The 22,328-nt window shown below is 42.0% G+C and overlaps 1 protein-coding gene across 1 annotated transcript; it reads left to right on the top strand.

Moving 5' to 3' along the window:
- Positions 1 to 20,198: 20,198 nt before the first annotated feature.
- Positions 20,199 to 20,369, top strand: LOC121438432 (cytochrome b-c1 complex subunit 10-like). The gene has a single exon (XM_041638760.1). The coding sequence runs from the start codon at positions 20,199 to 20,201 to the stop codon at positions 20,367 to 20,369; it is 171 nt and encodes a 56-aa protein (XP_041494694.1).
- Positions 20,370 to 22,328: the final 1,959 nt, after the last annotated feature.

The following is a 22,328-nucleotide window of genomic DNA, read 5'->3' as shown; positions in this document are numbered from 1 at the left end:
GTGCATAAGTGTGTGTTGTGTTTGATTACGTTACTTAAAAAGTCCTTTAATTAATGTAACAAAATGGGGGAGGAATTTTTTTGTTTCATTTGAACAAAGATTCTGTGGAAAAAATATACAGAAAACTGAGAACATTCTTATCCAAAATGACAAAATATCGCCAACAGTGATAATACATAGAACTAAATTTAGGATGGTATTTTTAAATATTTAAGGTGAATTAAGGTAATAAATAATAAACCATAACCTTGACTATTTTAAGGTCAAATATATTTCAACACCATTTTTTTCAAAATTGAATGTCATTTTACCTCCCTCAAGATTCCATATTTTTTTCTAGAAAAAAAAATAAAATTTTCATGAATATTCTGTGAGTTCTAATTTTGGAATTTTTAAAGTACAGTGAGAATTTTAAAAATAATTTTCAAGCATAAAGCTTCCTATAGAAGTTATTTGGGGATTGTGATATATTCCCCCTCTAATCTCCCCTAGTTTCCATACATGTTCCAATTCATGGTGGTAGTTCTGGTGCATCTCTTCACTGAGTATATCCTAAACATTCAAGTTTGCTAGTGTAGAAGATGCTTGTTTCTTCTTGGGATTGTAGTTGTTTTGTTTGTATCATATTTAAATAAATTATATATTTAAAATTACAGGTCCGACTGGCATAAGCATGTTTGGGAGAACAAACAGGAAGCTGTGACAGTGACAAGTGTTTACTGAGCTGGTGACATCGTCCCATGTTTTATAGAGAGAATGAAGAAGGGGTGGCCGGATGGCTCGCTCTCAAGCCTGATGATGGCCGGAGTTCAATCCCAGGGACCCTTGATGGAGCGAGGGAACCAACTCCCATAAGTTGTCCTCTGACTTTGGAGTACATGCAGACACATACGTACAAACACACATACACACATGTACACACAAACACCACACACTAAGAAAATGTAAATATGTTGGTGGTGGCACACACCTTTCATCCCAGTACTCGGATCTCTGTAAGTTCAAGGCCAGCCTGGTCTACAAAGTGAGTTCCAGGACAGTCAGAAGTATACATAGAAACACTGTCTTGGGAAACCAAAAGAAAACAACAACAAAAAAACCCACAAATGTAAATAAAAGACAGAAAACAATGGATTTTTAAATGAAGGTCAATTGCCAGAGCTTCTGCTGTACATTTGGAAATCATATTTTCTCTAATAACCAATTTTACTAAATGGGATTCTCACTTGGCCTGTTTTAATGAATAATGACACACATTAGTAACTAGCAAGATTAATTTGAAAGCAGAAATGCTTGAGGCTCTAAACACAGTAAGTTATTTCAAGTAGTTCAAACACTTTCTCCACAATCCTGTGTTTGCTGCTCTGTTCCCTTGGTAAGGAAAACATTCTCTTCCCAAGAGACCAAAATATAGCAAACCAAGGTGCCTATAAGATTCCCATTCTCTGTGGTAAGAGGATCTTTGTCCTTGATCATGAACTGTGCTCTGTGATGCTAAGGACAGATGGGCCTTGCTCCCAAGAACACTTGTAATATGTAGCACACCATATAATGAGATTCTGATCATAGAATCTGTGAATGCATGTGTCAGCAAATGAATGTCTCCCTGAAGAAAATAACACAGGGTCTTACAGCTCTGTCTTAGTTAGGGTTTCTGTTGCTGTGAAGAGACACCATGACCACAGAAAGGCTTATAAAGCAGAATATTTAATTGACCAGTGACTCACTTACAGTTCAGAGTTTCTCTCCATTATCACCATGACAGGAAGCAAGGCAGCACATAGGCAGACATGGTGATGGAGAAAGAGCTGAGAATTCTTACATCGTGATTCACAGGCAACAGGAAGTGGTCTGAGACACTGGGTGTGGCTTGAGCATACCCACCTCCACAGCGACACACTTCCTCTAACAAGGTCACACCTCTTAATAGTGCCACTCTCTTTAGGGGCCATTTTCTTTCAAACCATCACAGTCCCTCAGTCACTTTGTCTAGTCAGCCAATGGCAGCGTGAATCAAAGAAGAGCAGGGAAAAGACAAGAGTAGTTCGGTCATATCCATCTTAACAGCTTTATTGTCACACCATATGGTAACTATGGATCTAACAGATTTGTGGCCCATTATCTTCATCCTTCTGGCTCATGGCCTCTCTAGTCCTCATCTGTGTTGCTAATGTTGCCGATAACCACTTTCCAAAGTTGTGTAGAGTTGGTCAGACCTGGGTTGAAACTACAATAGGCAAATCTGTGGTGTATGTTTGGTCCTGAGTTCATGTGATTGCTTCTCCTGAATTTATCCCCTAGGCTTCCAACTACTTTCAAGGCATAGCCAGGCCACTGTCTATGAACTGATTTGGAGAAAGAGTTTTGTCTACGCCTATCTAGATGAACATGGTTCTTGCTATATAAATGTGAGCCATAATTATAAAGAATTTGGGTATTCAGTAAAGAAAATGACAGAAAGTCACACAGTCAAACAAACAAGTCCCTGACTTCTAGCATGATGATTAAAATGTCTACAAAATCTCTTTCCCCAAAATAAGCCATAAAAGTGGATGAAATCATCAAAAGTCTAGCTTTAGCAATCTGGGGCTTTAAAAAAAACTTGTGCAAGACCCAGGGGAAAATATATCAATGAAAACTGCTCAAGTTTGGGCAAAAGCACCATGAGTACATTGCTACTCACTATTTTCCCCCAGTTTGGGCAACATTACAGCTAGCATCTCTATCACTGGTGTCAGGGTAGACACCTTTGACTTGTATCCTGATCAACTGAAGTGACTTCAATGACGAAGCTCATGAGCTCTATTAACCCAAGGCCACAAACTTGTTTCCGGGCAGATGAGCTGGCAGGGATTAATGAGGAGTTACAGGAGCTTAGTACTTTCCTATTGCTGTGACAAAATGCTATAATAGAGGCAACCTATAAAAGAAGGCATTTAATTTGAGACTTACAGGTTCAGAGAGTGAATCCATGACCAACCTGGCAGGGGAACATGACAGCAGGCAAACAGGCATGGCGCTAGAGCAGAAGCTGAGAGCTCAAATCTTTTTTTTTTTTTTAGTTTCTTTTTTGTTTTATTGAGAAAAGGAGAAAAAAAAAAAACAAGTTTCCACCTCCTCCCAGCCTCCCATTTCCCTTCCCCTCCTCCCACCCTTCTCCCCCTCCTCCCACCCTTCTCCCCCTCCCCCCACTCCTCTCCCCCTCCCTCTCCAGTCCAAAGAGCAGTCAGGGTTCCCTGCCCTGTGGTAAGTCCTAGGTCCTCCCCCCTCCGTCCATATCTAGGAAGGTGAACATCCAAACTGGCTAGGCTCCCACAAAGCCAGCACATTAAGTAGGATCAAAACCCAGTGCCATTGTCCTTGGCGTCTCATCAGCCCTCATTGTTCGCCATGTTCAGAGAGTCCAGTTTTATCCCATGCTTTTTCAGTCACAGTCCAGCTGGCCTTGGTGAGCTCCCAATAGATCAGCTCCACTGTCTCAGTGGGTGGGTGCACCCCTCGTGGTCCCGACTTCTTTGCTCCTGTTCTCCCTCCTTCTGCTCCTCATTGGGACCTTGGGAGCTCAGTCCAGTGAGAGCTCAAATCTTGATCTGCATACACGAAGAAGTGATAGCTACCTGGGAATGGCATGGGTCTTTTGAAAGCTCACAGCCTACCCCTAGTAACACACCTCCTCCAACATTACCTCCGAATCCTTCCCAAACAGTCCCACCAATAGGTGACGAAGAGTTTAAACATAAAAGTCATTCTCATGCAAACGGCTACACACAGCAACAGGGTATTACTCATACATGCTAGGATGCCTAGTAACCCTGTGCATGTATAGCAGGAGCAAAAAAATACCAAAGGAACCCATCCAACCCTGGTCAACAAAGCCTGTGCACGCGTGTAGAAATGGAAGGCGTAGGAGACGAGCAGCATTCCAGCTCTCCTGGAAGAATAACACTGAGAGAAAGAGCAGAAAAAATATTCAAAGCTGGGATTGACATAAATTTTGAAGAAAAAATGTTAATCTATTCACCTAAACATTTTAATAAACCCTAATTATAATGACTACAAAGTGATCTATTCTTGAATCCATGTAACCAAATTGGTAATTACCCACACACACATACAAATACACACCAAAAAGAAAACACTTGGAACAAGAAGAGGCCAAGAACTCGTGTGTCCCAGAGAACAGTGAACAGATAACCCCTCCTCAGAAACAATGCAGGTCAGCCAGCAATGGATCGACAGAGTGAGAGCACCAGAAGAAACTTTTCAACTAGAATTTCTGATCTGGCTAAAATAATTTTTAGCATGGAAAAGAAATAAAGACATTACCAGATACATAAAGAAGAAGAATATTTGTTGCTAGCATGACTGCTAAAAATTTTCAAAGTAAACTGGGCACGATGGCACACACCTGTAATCCCAGCACTCAGGAAGCAGAGGCGGGTGGATCTCTGTGAGTTTGAGGCCAGCCTGCTATACATAGCTTCCAAGACAACCAGAGCTACCTAATACAGAAACCCTGTCTCAAAAATGAACAAACATATTTCAATTTAAAGTCTTTTAGATTAAAAAGACGTAGCATAGGTGACAATTTGAACCCACAGCAAGGAATGAAGTCACAAAGCTGTGTGAGTGATCATAAAGGTGCTGTGTGTGTCCCTCGTTTCTTTTCTCAGCTTCTTTTGTTGTTGTTGTTGTTGTTTCAAGATAGGGTTTCTCTGTGTAACAGCCCTAGATGTCCTGAAATTAGCTCTTTTGACCTGGAACTCACAGAGATCCACCTGCCTCTGCCTCCCAAGTGCTGGGATTAAAGGCGTGCACCTCCACTGCCCAGCATTTTAGCTTCTTTTAAAGTGTAAGTATATGAATATAATAAAGAAAACACTGTATTGTTTGTTGGATTTATTTATTTTTTAATTGTTTTATTAAGCTATATATTTTTCTCCACTCCTCTCTTTTCCTCTCCCCTCCCCTTCTACTCTTTCCCATGGTCCCCGTGCTTCCAATTTACTCAGGAGATCTTGTCTCTTTCTACTTCCCATGTAGATTAGATCTATGTAAGTCTCTCTTAGTGTCCCCATTGTTGTCTAGGTTCTCTGGGATTGTGAATTGTAGGCTGGTTTTCTTTGCTTTATGTCTAAGAGCCACTTATGAGTGAGACCTTGTGATAACTGTCTTTCTGGGTCTGGGCTACCTCACTCAATGTGATGTTTTCTAGATCCATCCATTTGCCTGCAAATTTCAAGATGTCATTATTTTGTTTTACTATGTAGTACTTTTTTGTGTAAATGTACCACATTTTACTTATCCATTTTTCAGTTGAGGGGCATTTAGGTTGTTTCCAGTTTCTAGCTATGACAAATAATGCTGCTATGAACATAGTTGAGCACATATCCTTGTGGTATGATTGAGCAACCTTTGGTTATATACCCAAAAGTGATATTGCTGAATCTTGAGGAAGGTTGTTTCCTAATTTTCTGAGAAATTTCCATATTAATATCCAAGGTGGCTGTACCAGTTTCCACCCCAACCAGCAATGGAGGAGTGTTCCCTTTACCCCACAACCTCTCCAGCATAAGTTGTCATCAGTGTTTTTGATCTTGGCCATTCTTACAGGTATAAGATGGAATCTCAGAGTTATTTTGATTTGCATTTCCCTGATGGCTAAGGATATTGAACATTTCCTTAAGTGTCTTTCAGCCATTTTAAATTTCTCTGTTGAGAGGTCTCTGTTTAGGTCTGCATGCCATTTTTTTATTGGATTATGTGATCTTTGGGTGTCCAATTTCTTGAGTTCTGTGTATATTTTGAAGATCAGACCTCTGTCTGATGTGGAGTTGGTGAAGATCTTTTCCCATTTTGTAGGCTGTTGTTTTGTCTTGTTGACCATGTCCTTTGCTTTACAGAAGCTTCTCAGTTTCAGGAGGCCCCATTTATTAATTGTTTCTCTCAGTGTCTGTGCTACTGGGGTTATATTTAGGAAGTGGTCTCCTGTTCCAATGTGTTTAAGTGTACTTCCCACTTTCTCTTCTATGAGGTTCAGTGTGACTGGCTTTATGTTGAGGTTTTTGATCCATTTGGACTTGAGTTTTGTGCATGGTAATAGATATGGATCTATTTTCATTCTTTTACATGTTGATATCCAATTATGCCAGCACCATTTGTTGAATAGTCTTTCTTTTTTCCATTTGCTTCTTTGTCAGTGATCAGGTCTTCATAAGTTTGTGGATTGATATCTGGATCTTTGATTCGGTTCTATTGGCCTTCTTATCTGTTTTTATGCCAATACCAGGCTGTTTTCAGTACTGTAGCTCCGTAATGTAGTTTGAAGTCAGGGATTGTGATGCCTCCAGAAGTTCCTTCATTGTACAAGATTGTTTTGGTTATCCTGGGTTTTTTGTTTTTCCATATGAAGTTGAGCATTGTTCTCTCGAGGTCTGTGAAGAATTTTGCTGAGATTTTAATGGGCATTGCATTGAATCTGTAGATTGCTTTTGGTAAGATTGTCGTGTTTACTATGTTAATTCTGACTATCCAAGAGCATGGGAGATCTTTCCACTTTCTGGAGTCTTCTTCAATTTCTTTCTTCAAAGATTTAATGTTCTTGTCATACAGGTATTGCTCTTGTTTGGTTAGAGTTACTCCGAGATATTTTATGCTGTTTGTGACTATTGTGATTTCTTTCTCATCTGTGTACAGGAGGGCTACTGATTTTTTCAAGTTAATCTTGTATTCTGCTACATTACTGAAAGTGTTTATGAGTTGTAGAACTTTCTTGGTAAAAATTTTGGGGTCTCTTATGTAAACTATCATATCATCTACAAATAGTGAAGATTTGACTTCTTCTTTTCTGATTTGTATCCCCTTAATTTCCTTTTGTTGTCTTATTGCTTTAACTAGAATTTCAAGTACTATATTGAATAGATATGGAGAGAGTGGACAAACTTGTCTTATTCCTGATTTCAGTGGGATCGATTTGAGTTTCTCTCCATTTAGTTTGATGTTGGTTGTTTACTTGCTACATATTGCCTTTATTTTGTTCCTTGTATCTCTGCTCTCTCCAAGACCTTTATCATGAAGGGATGTTGTATTTTGTGGAAGGCTTTTTCAGCATCTAATGAGATAATCATGTGGGTTTTTTTTTTAGTTTGTTTACATGGTGGATTACATTGACAGATTTTCGTATGTTGAACCATCCCTACATCTCTGGAATGAAGCCGACTTGGTCAGAGTGGATGATTTTTCTGATGTGTTCTTGGATTCAGTTTGTCAGTATTTTACTGACTATTTTTACATCAGTGTTCATGAGTGAGATGGGTCTGTAATTCTCTTTCTTAGTAATGTTTTTGTGTGGTGTGGGTATTAGGGTAATTGTAGCCTCATAAAAAGAGTTTGGCAATGTTCCTTCTGTTTCTATTGTGTGGAACAATTGAGTGTTGGTATTAGTTCTTTGAAAATCCTGTAGAATTCTGAGCTGAAACCATCTGGTCCTGGGCTTTTTTTGGTTAGGAGACTTTTGATGACTGTTTCTATTTCTTTAACAGTTATAGATCTATTTATTTTGCTTATCTGGTCTTGATTTAATTTTGGTAAGTAATATTTATGCAGAAAATTGTCCATTTCCTTTAAGTTTTCCAATTTTGTGGAGTACAGGTTTTCAAAATATGAACTAATGATTCTCTCAATTTCCTCCATGTCTGTTGTTATGTGCCCCTTTTCATTTCTGATTTTGTTAACTTGGATATTCTCTCTCTGCCTTTTGGTCATTTTAGATAAAGGTTTGTCTATTTTGTTGAATTTCTCAAAGAACAAACTCTTGGGGTGGAGAGATGGCTCAGAGATTGAGAGCACTGACTGCTCTTCCAGAGGTCCTGAGTTCAATTCCCAGCAACCACATGGTGGCTCACAGTCATCTGTAATAAGATCTGGTGCCCTCTTCTGGCCAACAAGCATACAGACAGACAGAACACTGTATACATAATAAATAAATAAATGTTAAAAAAAAAAGAACAAACTCTTTGTCACATTGATTCTTTGTATTGTTTTCTTTGTTTTTATTTTGTTGGTTTCAGTTCTCAATTTGATTATTTCCTGCCACCTAGTCCTCCTGGGTGAGTTTGCTTCTTTTTGTTCTAGAGTTTTCAGGTGTTCTGTTAACTCACTAGTGTGGGGGTTTTCCACCTTCTTTATGTAGGCATTTAGTGCTAAAAACTTTCCTCTTAACACTGCTTTCATTGTGTCCCATAAATTTTGGGTATGTTATTTGGTTATTTTCAATGAATTTTAGAAAGTCTTTAATTTCTTCCTTTGACCCATTGGTGATTCAGGTGAGCATTGTTTAATTTCCATGAGTTTGTGGGCTTTTCTAAAATTACTATTGCTGTTTAATTCTAATTTTAAGCCATGGTGATCCAATAAGATACATAGGGTTATTCCAATTTTTTTTTTTATCTGTTGAGGTTTGCTTTGTTACCTAGTATGTGGTCAGTTTTTGAGAAGGTTCCATGAGGTGCTGATAAGAAGGTATATTCTTTTATGTTTGGATGGAATATTCTTTAGATGTTTGTTAAGTCCATTTGAGTCATAACATCTATTAGTTCCCTTATTTCTCTGTTAAGATTCTGACTGGTAGACCTGCCCAATGGTGAGAATGGAGTGTTGAGGTCTCCCACTATTAGTGTGTGGGGTTTAATGTGTGATTTAAGCTTTAAAAGTGTTTCTTTTACATATGAAGGTGCCCTTGTATTGGGGGCATTGGTGTTCAGTATTGAGATTTCCTGTGACTAATATAAAATGTTCTTTGTCCTTTTTGATTGATTTTAGTTTGAAGTCTATTTTGTTTCATAGATTCATTTAATTGGAAAATCTTTTCCCAACCTTCTACTCTGAGGCAATGGTCTATCTTTGAGGTTGAGGTGCATTTCTTGTATGCAGCAAAAGGATGGATTCTGTTTTCATATCCAATCTGTTAGCCTGTTACTTTTTATAGGTGAGTTGAATCCATTTATATTAAGGGATATTAATGGCCAGTGCTTTCTAGTTCCTGTTATTTTAGTTTTCATTGTTGGTGATGTTATTATGTGTGTTTTCCCCTTCTTTAGGATTAGCTGCTGTGAGATCATCTATTGTCTGTGATTTTGTGGATGTAACTAACTTACTTGGGTTGGAATTTTCCTTCAAGTACTTTGTGTAGGACTGGGTTTGTGGCTAGGTATTGGTTAAATCTGGTTCTGTCATGAAATATCTTGTTTTGTCTGTCTATGGTGATTGACAGTTTTTCTGGGTATAATAGTTTGGGCAGGCATTCATGGTCTCTTAATGTCTGCACGATGCTTGACCATGACCTTCTGGCTTTCATTGTTTCTCTTGAGAAGTCAGGTGTAATTCTAATAGGTCTACCTTTATGTATTATTTGGCCTTTTTCCTTTGTAGCTCTTAACATTCTTTCTTTATTCTGTATGTTTAGTATTTTGATTATTATGTGGCAAGGAGACTTTTTTTTAATCCAATCTGTTTGGTGTTCTGTAAACTTCTTGTATCTTCATAGGCATATCTTTCTTTAGGTTAGGAAAGTCTCCTTCTATGATTTTGTCTAATATATTTTCTGTGCTTTTGAGTCAGACTTCTCCTTCTTCTATCCCTATTATTCTTAGGTTTTCTCTTTTCCTGGTGTCCCATATTTCCTGGATATTTTGTGTTAAGCTTTTGTTAGATTTGTTGTTTTCTTTGACCAACGAGTCTATTTCTTCTATTGTATCTTTAGCACTTGAAATTCTCTCTTCCATCTCATATTCTGTTGTTTATGCTTGTATTTGTGGTCCCTGATCATTTTTCCATATTTTCTGTTTCCAGAATTCTACTGATTTATGTTTTCTTTATTGTCTCTTTTTTGGTTTTCTAGTCTTGAATCATTTCTTTCATCTGTTTGGTTGCTTTTTCTTGCTTTTCTTCAAGGGATTTGTTAATTTCTTCCAATTTTTGGTTTGTATTTTCCTCCATTTCTTTGAGGGAATTTTTCAATTCCTCTTTAAAGGTCTCAAACATCCTTCAAAAGTTATTTTTTAGGTTATTTTCTTCTGCTTCATCTATATTGGGATGTTCAAGTCTTGCCATTGTAGAGCCACTAGTTTTTCTTGGTATTGTATTGCTCTCTGTGGTGTTGTTCTTACCTTGTCTGACCATATTTTCCTCTGATTGATGTAGTTAGGGCTGTGTCTCTGCTGATCAATCTTCCAGGTGCCAGTGGATCCAAGGTTGTGGTGCAGTTGGGGCCACGGTTCAGTCACCCCAGAGATCATTTGGTGTTCCCAGAAGTTGTTCCAGGCTCCTGGGGGTTGCTCTGCAATTCCAGAGGTCATTTGGGCATATTCCCATGGAAGTCATTGCTTGGACCTGATCCTGTTGATACCTCTGGCTTGGGCCTGGTATGGCAGAGGCCGCTGGCTGGGGCCTGCTCCCACAGAGGTCCCTGGCTCAGGCCTGCTCCCACAGAGTTTGTTTGTTGGATTTATAACAAATATATGTTACACATGTGTATGTATGAAACTAATAGTATAAAAAAGAGAAAAAAGAAGATATAACTGAGCAAAGTACCTTTCTTCACTTTCCTTCCTTATTTGTTCAGGACTGGGAATGAAGGGGGGGTCTTGAATATGCTATGCATGTACTCTATCACTAAACTATCTTTCCAAGCCTTTTTCTTTTTTTCCTTAAAGTTACTCTGTACCCTAAGAAGGCATTGAGTTTGTTATCCTCCTACTTCATCCACTAGACTTAACTGAACTAAATTTCTATATATTTCCAGAATTAAGGTACTATTTTTTAAATAGATTATGAAAAGTTAAATGCAGCCATATCCCTGGAACAGTGGCTAAGAAAATTGCTTAAAATCATATAACAAAAAACTAGAGGAATTACTCTTCTAATATTTAGCTAAAATATAAGTATCTAAAATATATGGTGATGAAAGTAGGCCAGAAAAACAAAAAGTACCCAAAACAGAAAAAAAATGCCAAGTATAAATCTAAGCAAATCAATAATCACATTAAAACGGAATGTACTTAACAATTCCATTCCAAAGGCAGAGGTTGTTAAAGCTAGATTCAAAAGAAAAGTTTAACCAAATGATATCAACAAGATATATATCATAGATTCCAAGATGTAAGATTTTAAAAATAAAAAAATGAGAAAATACTAGGTGGTGGTAGCACATGCCTTTAATCCTAGCACACAGAAGATAGAGACAGGACAGGCTCCAAAGCTACAGAAAAACCCTATCTTGCAAAACAGAAACAAAAAAAGATGAGAAAATACATTTCAGCAAAGGAACTACAAGAGAACTATAATGGCCACATTACTGTCAGATAAAACAGATTTTAAGGTAAGAAACATTGTCAGGGACAAAGAACATTTCATGGTGTTAAAATGGTTGATATATTAGCATGTAAAAATTTTAAACACCTCACCTAACAAGAGTCCCAAAACATTGTTGGGCATGGTGGTGGCCCACACATGTGACCTCAGTAATGCAGAGGTTGGTGCACGAGGCACTGTTGGGCATGGTGGTGGCCCACACATGTGACCTCAGTAATGCAGAGGTTGGTGCACGAGGCACTGTGAGTGCAATGCCGGGCAGCTGATCTACACCGTGAGCTTCAGATGTGGATGTATAACATGGGATAACATAGAAATGAAGAAAGGGTCCATTGCGAGGAGGGGCTGAGCAATAGAATATAGCAGGGTGCAAGTGATCTGAAAGGGGAAACAGGAAAATGGGGAGGCTTTAATTAGTGACACAAGGTGGAAGAAGGTGAAGATAATAGTATGGATGTCTGAAAAGGTCAAAGGAATCAACAACTACTACTACTGTCTACTAAAAATACTTATATACATGTAAGTCTGTATATACATATATAGTTTCAGTGAAATTTTCCCATCTGGGCTGACCTTACAAGAACCTAGCACCAGGCATGAGAAACCTACTTTTGATTTGCTGGTCAGGGTTGTCCAAGAGACTCCCAAATTATCACAGGTATTACTGTTGCCCTGGGTTGTACCTCCCAAAGACAGAAGGCAAGTTCCTATTGTTGAAGACACATGTACTTTGGAAACTGGAACCAAAGGACCTGAGCTAGATCTGGTCTGAAGTCTTCCTCCCTGTGGACCAGCTTTCATGGTACAGAAGGTACCATGCAAACTTCCAAAGAAGGAAGCAACCAACTGTCCTACCCGGCTATGAAGTCTGTGAACCACAATGACCAGGATGGTACAACGGCCCTAAGTGTGCAGTAGTCGCATGCATACCTTGACAGTAAGCTCTCTAATTGGACATAAGGCCCACTCAACAAGAGAGATAGCGTGTCTGGTACTGGAAAGCTAGCCAGCTACCCAGGAGTAGTGAGGTCCTAGATCTTGGAGTAGAACATACAACTTACACCTCACTAAGCCAGCATAATTCCTAACTATATGCTAAATATTAGTCCTTACACCCACAGGTAAGTCCTCACCCCTCACCAAGGAAACTTCTCTTTGCAACAGAAGGAACAAAAAACTACAACCAATCAAATCACAAAGTCCCACCTGATAGATCACCACAACTCCCAAGTCCAAGGCTCAGGGATTGTTGCAGAAGACGGGGAGGAGAGATTGCGGGAAAAGGCAGAGGAACAAGAAGTTTGCTGTGATATGTGTTCCCTAGACTTGCCAGAGAACCTACATCCACGATGTTGCACCAACATGACTGCCTAAACAAAACCTGGACAAAGTTGACACCAATGGACATACTAACGTGAATGAGGGAGGGCTCATGAGGAAGCAACCTGCACAAAGAACTACAGGCTGGTCAGGCGGAGTGGCGCACACCTTGAATCCCAGCACTCAGGAGCAGGCAGAGTTCTCTGAGTTCAAGTCCAGCCTGGTCTACAGAGTGAGTTCCAGGACAGACAGAGCTACGTAATGAGACCCTGTCACAAAAACAAAATGAAACAAAATGAACAACAAGCTATTTAATTAACAATAAGAGCAGGAGAAAAAGTCTTTCCCCAGGGAAGAGAACACCAATTGGTTCCTGAAAACATACATAACAAGTCACGCTATGCAGACCAACAAGTTGTAATACTGTATTTAGAAGTGTGTGTGGTGTGTGTGTGTGTGTGTGTGTGTGTGTAAATGACAATTAAAGAAAAAGTGGCCATATTTTGAGAGAAACGATGCATACATGGGAGAAGTTGGAAGAAAGAAAAGAAAGGATGTAATTATATTGTAATCTTAAAAAAATTAAAAAATATTTTAAAAAGTTTGAAAAAAGTTTATGCTGAAAAAATTTTATACAAAATTCTTATCTAAATATAAGTAAACAAATAGAATTCCTAGATCATGACAAATGTAAAATTAAAACAGAATTGGTCTGCGACCTAGCAATCCAAGTGTAGATAGCTGGTAAAGAGAAATAAAAATATATCCATGTAAAAATTTGTGCATAAATTTGTGCACAGCAACAATATTCAGAATAGTCCCCCCCCCAAATGAAATCAACTCAGATGTCTATCAGTTGAGAAATGAATAAAGGAAATGTTGCAAATTCATACAATGGAATATTATTTGACCGAAAAAGCAAATGATGTTCTCATCTGTGTTATGACAGGGATAGAGCCAACATTAAACTAAGATGAAAGAAGTCAGAGTCTTAATGAGCCAAATATCATGAGTCTGTTTCTTAAAACGTAATCCAGAGATGACAAGTTACCAGTGATTTAGAGACCCCAGGAAGACAGACACGTGGAGTAAACACAAACTGAATACAGAATCTCTTTGGCGGGAAAGTAGCGATGATTTTGTATAACTTTACAAATGTACTAAGAATTGAAAATATTTTATATTTTGTGTTTTAAGGCTATTTTATATTTTGTATTTTAAAGCATATACTTTATAACATGTAAATTCTTTTTCAATAAAGAGTTATGTTTATAATTATAAAATATAAAAAATGGTTGCCTGAGGCTAATGTTGGTAGACTCTGAGTAATGATTTAAAATGGATTCAAGAGGATTTTAGAGAATAATAAAAATATTCTAAAACCAGTTTATGAGGTGGCACATGCCTTAATCTAGGCACTTAGGAAACTGAGGCAGGAAGATTATGGGTTCAAGACCAGCACAGGCCACAGGATGGATTCTAGACCAACCTGAGATACATGCTGTGATCCTGATTCAAAACAAAAGGATCTTGTTAACATTTGCCCTTTTTATAAAGTAAAGTCACTTAAAAAATTGTGGGGGGAAACTTAGAGTTAGTTTTTTTTTGTTCTTTGTTTTTATAAGAAATTAAGCAAAGGAGGCTGGAAAGATGGTGCAGAAGTTAAGGGTAGTTCCTGCTCATCCAGAGATGTGTGTTCAGTTCCCAACACCCACCTGAGAGACTCACAACCACTTATAACTCCAGATCTAGGGGATCTATAACCCCCTTCTGGTCCCTGTAGGTGGACACACACACACACAGACAGAGAAAACAAATATAAGGAGACCAGTTAGAAATAAGGAGGCATGAGGGGCAATAAAAAGGGTAATGGGAGTGAAGAAAATCAAAATACATTATGTACATGCATAAAAATATTATAACAAAACTCATTATTATATATAATTAAAATATGGTAATAAACATTTCCCCAACATAGTATTTTTATAAATTATTTGAGAATTTCATACAATGTACCCCCATCACACTCGCTTCTCATTCCTCCCAGTCCACTCTTTTGCAGTGCACCCTCTCCAGGAAGAGAGAGAGAGAGGAGGAGGAGGAGGAGGAGGAGGAGGAGGAGGAGGCTTCCTTCCTTCCTTCACTCAAGTCCATGTTTCAGGGCCCACTGACTCGGGTGGCAGTGGGAGAATGTGCAGAAGGAAGCAAGCCACCTTATGCTGGACAGGAAGCAAAACTGAAGATGGATCTAGGAACCAGCTATCACCTTTGTAGGCACGCTTAACAGTGGCCAACATCTTCCAGACAGACTCCATCTCCTGTTTCCAGAGCTTCCTAAAACTGTACCACCAGCCGGGCACCAAGTATTCAACACAGGAGCTTATGGGATGTTACATGGCCACACCATGCCAGAGGTCTAGAGACACCACAGCTGGGTTGTGAAGGAGTGTGCAGAGAGTTTCCAGAGAAAGAAGCCAGAGGAAGATAGATGGAAATTAAGAGGGCATGAGTACATTGTTCTGAAAGAGCCTGGGGACACGAAAAATGTTCATGAAGTAGAATTGTGGGCCCACAGCTGGGGACAGGCGAGGAATGAGGCTGGAGAGACCTGGGTAGATGGAGAGAGAGAACACCTATCACCAGTTCTATCACCAGCCAAGACCTCGTGCTGACTCTTGGGGTGTCCACAGCTGTGGGTTTCTTTCCGTTCTTTTCTCGGGACACCATCCCTTGAAGATGTCCCTCAGCCCCATCTCATCTGCCCCCAAATTGCTTTCAGGTTCCACCTCCAGGACTTCCCGATCTCCAGGATGCCAAGCTTACCAGAATGGGTCCTTCTTAATAAGGAATTGTGGGTTTCCTTCTTAACCACAAGTTTTTCTGGGTCTTTCCAGTTCCAGTTCCGAGAAGGCTGAGGGAAGAAGGCAGGTCTGAGCCATCTCCTGCTGGGTGCAGGGGAGTAGCGAGTCACCAACTCAGAGGCCTGCCTGGAACCTTCGCTGTGGGGGTGGGGGGAGGCAGAGATGGCACACACCCCTCCTGCAGGAAAAGCCCAAAGCCCCTTATTCACAAATCTGACCTTCTCTGAAAGCTGCCTGCACCCTCCCCAGGGACAGGACAACTGGGTTAGGGGGGAACAGCCCCTCTGCCATCCTGGGCCTGGGACACCTTCCAGGACAGCTCTCTCTCCCAGGGACGAGAGATGCTCTTTGAACATGACCTCGGAGATACGCAGCAAGGACCTGGGCCCAATTTATCACTGCAGGGCTATAATTAGGTTTGTTAACATAGAGTCGCGAGTAGTCTTCTTGACTAGGGACTTAATCACGTTACTATTGAGTTCCTGTACGCATTGCTGGGGGTGACCGTTTTACTTGTAGAGTTATAGCCAAGCCCAACGGGAGGAAATTAGCTTTGGACACAAGTTTGGGGGGGGGGGTTCTTTTTCCTCCTGACTCTGCCTCCCTCCCCCACCCTTTCCATGTGAAAATATTTAGCAAACAGTGACAATGATGAAAACCAGTAGGAAACAAAATGTTCTACATTAGTATAAACCATGAAAAATGCAGCAAGGACCCTTAGCGGTACAACATGTGTTATGCTGGCTGGCAGCCCATTAGCTCTGATAGACATTTCACTTACCTAAGTCAAATATAACAGTCTAGTATTCATTAATATAAGAAGGGGCTGTGGAATCAGAGCTACCATCTGGCTGGGCCGACAGAATAATCTACAACTCATGATTAGGTCTAAGGAGTGGGGTTTCACTTTAATCTTTCTCGTTGCTCGAAATTTCCATCTGCGCAGTTCGGCACATCATTTTTCTTCAAGACAAATGTGCTGTTTTTCATGTTCCAAAATTAGATCAGAAGAAAACGATTAATCATGTCAGGCTTGGGAAAAGGAACAAAGCTCCCATATTCCCGGCTCTCCCTGCCCCCCACACCCTCCCTGGCCCTGCAAGTTTGGGTTCCCCTCACCACTACCACCCAACTTCAAAATAACTTTGGGGGTATAGCACAATGTATCCACGGGGAAGTGGGGCTATGGGGAGTGGATTCGCAGGGTTCCAGGGAGCCCTCACCGCGGCTCACCCTGCACTCCTGACCTAACACACGGGCTCCGGAGGTCACCCCTGGCTGGTCTTGGAGGCACTGAGGCACTGCCCTGAGTCCAGAGTGACAAAAAAGGCTGGGAGGAGGCCTTCTGCAGCCCTTGTCCCCTCCTTGCCATAGCTCTGTCTGTCAGCCGGCTTGCAAGTCATAACAAATCCCTGGCGCGGAGCTGAAGCTGAGCGTTTGCCTGGGCGTCATGGGGATGATGAATGACCCGCAGGCCTTTGAAGTGCTCTGCCAGTTCAGCTGGGTCCGTGGTGCTGACAGAGAAATATACACAACAGCGTAACCAATAATGAGAACATTAAACATTCCTGCGCCGTGACAGGCTGACAGAAAAACCCAGGCTCGCATCAATCATCGTGCAGATAGAACCTTGACAAGGGGCCCTCGCCATGGCCCTCACCCGCCTCCCCGGCTCCCTCCTCTTCCGCCCAGCCACCCCTCTGTCCTCCTTACCAGGCCCACTCTTCCTTCCTCAGGACCCCTCCTCCGGGGCCGCTGCCCTTCTGCGATTTTTTGCTTTCAGGGCCTCTCTGAGGTCAAGTGAGGTTTGAGTGAGGCAGACGGTGAGTGACACCGCGAGGAGACACCACAGCGGTGACAAGAAGGGCGGAGGCTTTGAGCTTACAGCACTGGTAATTATGGCTTTCAAGGCAGAGAATGAGTACAAATCACTGTGTGTTGGAAATTGTATCAAAATCCAAAGCCAGGCGCTTGGGGCCAGTGACCCCAAGCCCCCAGCTCCCTGTGTGTCTTGGGCAAAGGCCCCTTTCATAGCGCTTCGGTCCCTTTGTCAGCTGGATTTATCTGGGGCCATCTGAATCCTGATCTCTCTGAAAGGGAAGAAACAGCAAAGAAACAAATCTCTCTTCCTTTTCCTCCAGCAGGAAAGGGTGTCTGTCCAGATAAGACTCTGGATGGACCTTCTGTCCCTCACGATGATGCCGGAGGCTTCTCAGCCTCTCTCAGAACTTGACTTGAACGCTCGCATCTCTAGGCCCGGTCTCTATTCTCTCTGTAAGGTGGGGTATCCCCCACCTTCCACACAGAGACTGGCAAAGCCAACTCCCCACTGGGGAGTCATCCATGGGCTGGCAGACAGAAACTTCATCCCAGTCACAGCTTGGAGGCCTTGGGCAAGTCTCGACCGTTCCTGTATCATAAAATAAAAGTGGAAGTCCCTGCCGGAAGCCTTTGTGTGTTTGTCTCCACGTCCAGAGGGCTATTGGCCTGCTTTTAACCTTGGAGCTTGGAGGGAGAGGCAGTGATTTTTGTTTATGTGTATCCCCATTTTTCGCTTTTTAACAGGAGCTAAACTTCTTGACTTTCAAAAAAGTCATGAAAACAGCTGATAGCCTATACACAAGCCAGACAGTGACTGGAGTAGACAAGGTCTTTCAGGATTATCCAGGCAGAGTGGGATTTGTGGAGGAGACAGAGGAGGGGTCAATGCCTGAATCCCTCTTCTCTGCCCTGCAGAATGCCTTTGCCCTTCCTCTCTGCCTCCTCGGAGGTCAATGCTGTTCTAACTAACCAGCAGTGGTCACTGGCTTCACCCTCCTATGACCCCTATGACCTTCAGCCACAGCAAATGTCTCGCTTGTCAAATTAGACTTGAAGCTACTTGAGGACATGACAAGACACCTTGTAGTCCTCTGAGTATTACTGCTACTAGCAGGCTACCTTGCTCTGCAATACCTGCCTCAGCCTTGGCCCCTTCTTTTAGACACTAGTCTTCCAGGCCAAGTTTGAAGCTTGTAACAATATCCTTTACCACTGAAGTCCAGTCCAGCATTTATTCAACACCCATCTCTCCATCTCCATCAGAACAAAATTAGTAACAGTAAATAAAGAGCAGTGCCCATCTCTGCAGCCAGTAGGAGTTTCTCTTCCTTGAAATAGGAACTTAGCCATAGCTAGGGTTGGGTTCCTAAAATTCGTGTGGTGTCTGGGGTTGGAGAAGCCATCTTGCGCCATATACATAAATGCTGAGAAGCTACTCAAAGGCTGATGCTTACAGACAAGCAGGAGAATGAGGAAGTCGGGGAGAGAGGTGTGTAATCTGTGCCGGGTAGATCCCGGAGAAGACTGTAGAGCTTCAGGTCTTACTTGCCTGATACTATCCTAATGCCTGGTTTCATCGCTTTGTTTCTGTTGTTGTTTTGGTTTTTTAGCCCTGACATGACGGTGATCACTGGAAAAGACATATGATTTGGGCCTAGACAGTCATTTTATCTCAACCTCCTGCCAAAATGATTGACCAATGGATAATCACATGACTTATGCAAAGCAAATCGTAAACCTCTAGAGTTTTTTGTTTGTTTGTTTGTTTGTTTTTTTCTGAGACAGGGTTTCTCCGTAGCTTTTGGTTCCTGTCCTGGAACTAGCTCTTGTAGACCAGGCTGGCCTCAAACTCACAGAGATCTGCCTGCCTCACAGAGATCCGCCTGCCTCACAGAGATCCGCCTGCCCTCTAGAGTTTTATAGACTGATTCCGAGAGACACGCTTTTCAATACTTTCAAGTATTTGTTTAGTCATTGTTATTTGAGACAAAGTTTCCTGTATCTTTGTTCAAGATTGACTTTCCCTGGCCTTGGTGGTTTAAGCCTGGCACTCAGAGGGCAAAGGTCCGTGAATCTCTGTGAGTCCAAGGCCAGCCTGGTCTACAGAGTGAGTGCCAGGACAGCCAGGGCTACACAGAGAAACCCTGATGGGGGTGTGTTGACCTTGAACTCTGGTTCTCCTACCTCTACCTCCAGAGTGCTGAGATCACAGGCACCTATCACTGTTGTGGAATATTATTTGAAGATGTGTTACATTGTTTATGCTGTGGAACATTTGTTTAATGATGCAAAGATACGTTGCATTATTTTATGTTGCTTTTGTTTAACTCTGTGAAGCTGTGTTACTTTGCCTGTCTAAAACACCCGATTGGTCTAATAAAGAGCTGAACAGCCAACAGCAAGGAAGAAGAAAGGATAGTGGGGCTGGCAGGTGGAGAGAATAAATAGGAAGAGGAATCTGGGAGGAGTGGATTGACAAGACAAAGGAGGAAAAAAGAAGGGCCCAGCCACCTGACCACACAGCTAGACACAGAATAAAAAGGAAAGAAAAGATTTACAGAAATAGAGAAAGGTAAAAGACCAGAGGCAAATGGTAGATGGAATAATTTAAGTTTAAAAAAAAAACTGGCCAGGCTGTGGTGGTACACGTCTTTAATTCCAGCACTTGGAAGTTTGAGGCCAGCGTGGTCTACAGAGCGAGTTCCAGAACTGGCTCCATAGCTACTGAGAAACCCTGTCTCAAAAACAAAACAAAGAACTGGACACATGCGCAGCGCTCCAGGACAGCAGGAAGAGGGTGACCCTGAGTGCTGAGACCCTGCAGCGATGCTAAGCAAGTTTCTGGGCCCACGCTATCAGAAACTGGCCAAGAACTGGATCCCCACTGCCAGCATGTGGGGTGCCGTGGGTGCCGTGGGGCTGGTGTGGGCCACAGGCTGGCGTTTGATCCTGGACTGGGTACCTTACATCAACGGCAAGTTTAAGAAGGATGATTAAGAAAACCCCGTCACACTCTAGATCTCCCTGGCTCACACCTGCTTTCTCAGGAACAGCTCAGCCTCGTGAAGGATGCTGAGGAAGCTGGACACGGCCAAGTCCCGCAACTCCCGGGGAGCCTCTGTGCAGATGGACACTTGGGCTGCCTTGATGGGTGTACATTAAACCTTGTTCTCACACCTCCAAAAAAAAAAAAAAAGAACTGACAAAATTAAGGTCGGGCATTCATAAGAAAGGATAAGATTCCATGTGATATATTTGGGAGCTGGGTGGGGCAGGCCCCAAAAGAATAAACAAAGAGTAAAGAGGGAAACCAACCAACTACACATCACCATACCCAGCCCCAGGCCCGGACTTCATGCACTCTAGGCAAGTACTCCATCAGCCGCGGTGCCTCCTCAACCCATCTTCAGGATTTTGGGATGGAGTGTTGCAAGGCTATGCCTTCCAGAGCTTTCAGTGCCATGGCTACTGCCTGCAAGAAACCCATCTACACTAGCACAAATGAGGCCTACAGTAAAGCCCACTGGAGATGGGTCCCAGTGACATTCTGGTCTTCGTCAGTGCTGGAGCCTGCTTCATACCAGCCCTTCCTAGAGGGCGAGCCAAAACATTCCCCACTCAGCTGAAAAGGGATTTAGTTTGATCTCTCTTCCTTGTGAGCTGAGAACGTCTTCATACAAGAGTTTAGGGGCCAGGCTGGCTTTAGGAGGATGCCTCTATCATTCATAAATGATTCCTTTTTTTTGGTTCCATTGTAATTGAACGTAAATAAGAGCACTGGAGCACAGAGTACAGAAGGCTCCACACAGCCCTCTCCTGTAAGACCCACCTTCCACCATTCCTGCCTGGTCTGCACACCTGCACACCTGCATCTAGACGCTCCCAGATCTAGCCCAAGTGACGGATTGCTGAGAACCTCTAAAATGGCCCTTCTCAATCTCATTTTTCCCCTCCCAGTCAAGAAAGGCCGGAATAAGTGGTGGTCATTCCAGCCTCTGAACAAAGCCACCTGACCCACCCCCGTGCCATCCCAACAAGAAGCCACTCACAAGTTTGTGAGAAAAGATTTTTTTTTCTACCCACCAAGGGCCAATATCCCATGCCTTATAAAACTTTTATGCAAATCTTTTAAACAGCCCCCAGTCTTATAAAACTTTTATGCAGATATTTTAATCTCCCCCACCATAAAAATCGCATTTACACAAAGCCCTGTTGTATTCCTGGAACTTCTCCCCCAAGTGGCCAGCGCTCCTTGCCCCTTCCCTTCATTTCCTTCACATTGCTTTCCAAATTAGCCAATCAGAAATAAATTATGAAATTGAACCTCAGCCAGTGAGGAACAACCATGCTTCTCCTTATGAATATAAGACATGTGGGCTTCTTGCTAGCCAAGTTTGGGTCATGGCACACCATTTAAAAAATTTTTTAATTAAAAAAAAAAGCCTTACCAGTTTATTTAATTTTGCTTTATTCGGGTGTTTCTTTGTGTGACACCAAGAATATTCTTTCCCAACAAGCTGACCTTCCCTCTACTTCAGACATAGCCCCAGAGCCTACTCTACAGAATACACTCCCCCTCCATCCTCAAGACGGGGGTTCACTGTACTTCTCAGGCTGATCTCAAACTCCTAGGTTCTAGTGATTCTCCTGCCTCAGCTTCCCAAGTAACTGAGCATGCCCAGCAGCCAGATTTTATCTTAGACGCTGTTTTCGGGGGCCAGTGGCCCTCTGGATCTTTGTCCTCACCCCCAGTGCTGTTCTGATCACAAAACCCTGGGTCACACAGGAAACCTCGTGCAGCAGGGAAGTGGAAAACACCTGGGAGCTTCAGCTAACTACAAGCTCCACTCTTGTATGATGTCACTTCTGAAAGACATAATAATAAAATGGTGAATCCAGGAGTATCACATTCAAACGGGGTCATCTTAAGAATTCTGAGAAGGGTTGGTAGAGGTG

This window comes from Microtus oregoni, unplaced genomic scaffold (genome assembly GCF_018167655.1).
Source record: "Microtus oregoni isolate MIOR12 unplaced genomic scaffold, Mior012 000056F_ref0000123, whole genome shotgun sequence".
NCBI lineage: Eukaryota > Metazoa > Chordata > Mammalia > Rodentia > Cricetidae > Microtus > Microtus oregoni.
The sequence above is the reverse complement of the archived record's forward strand: the minus strand, read 5'-3'. Positions and strand labels throughout refer to the sequence as shown.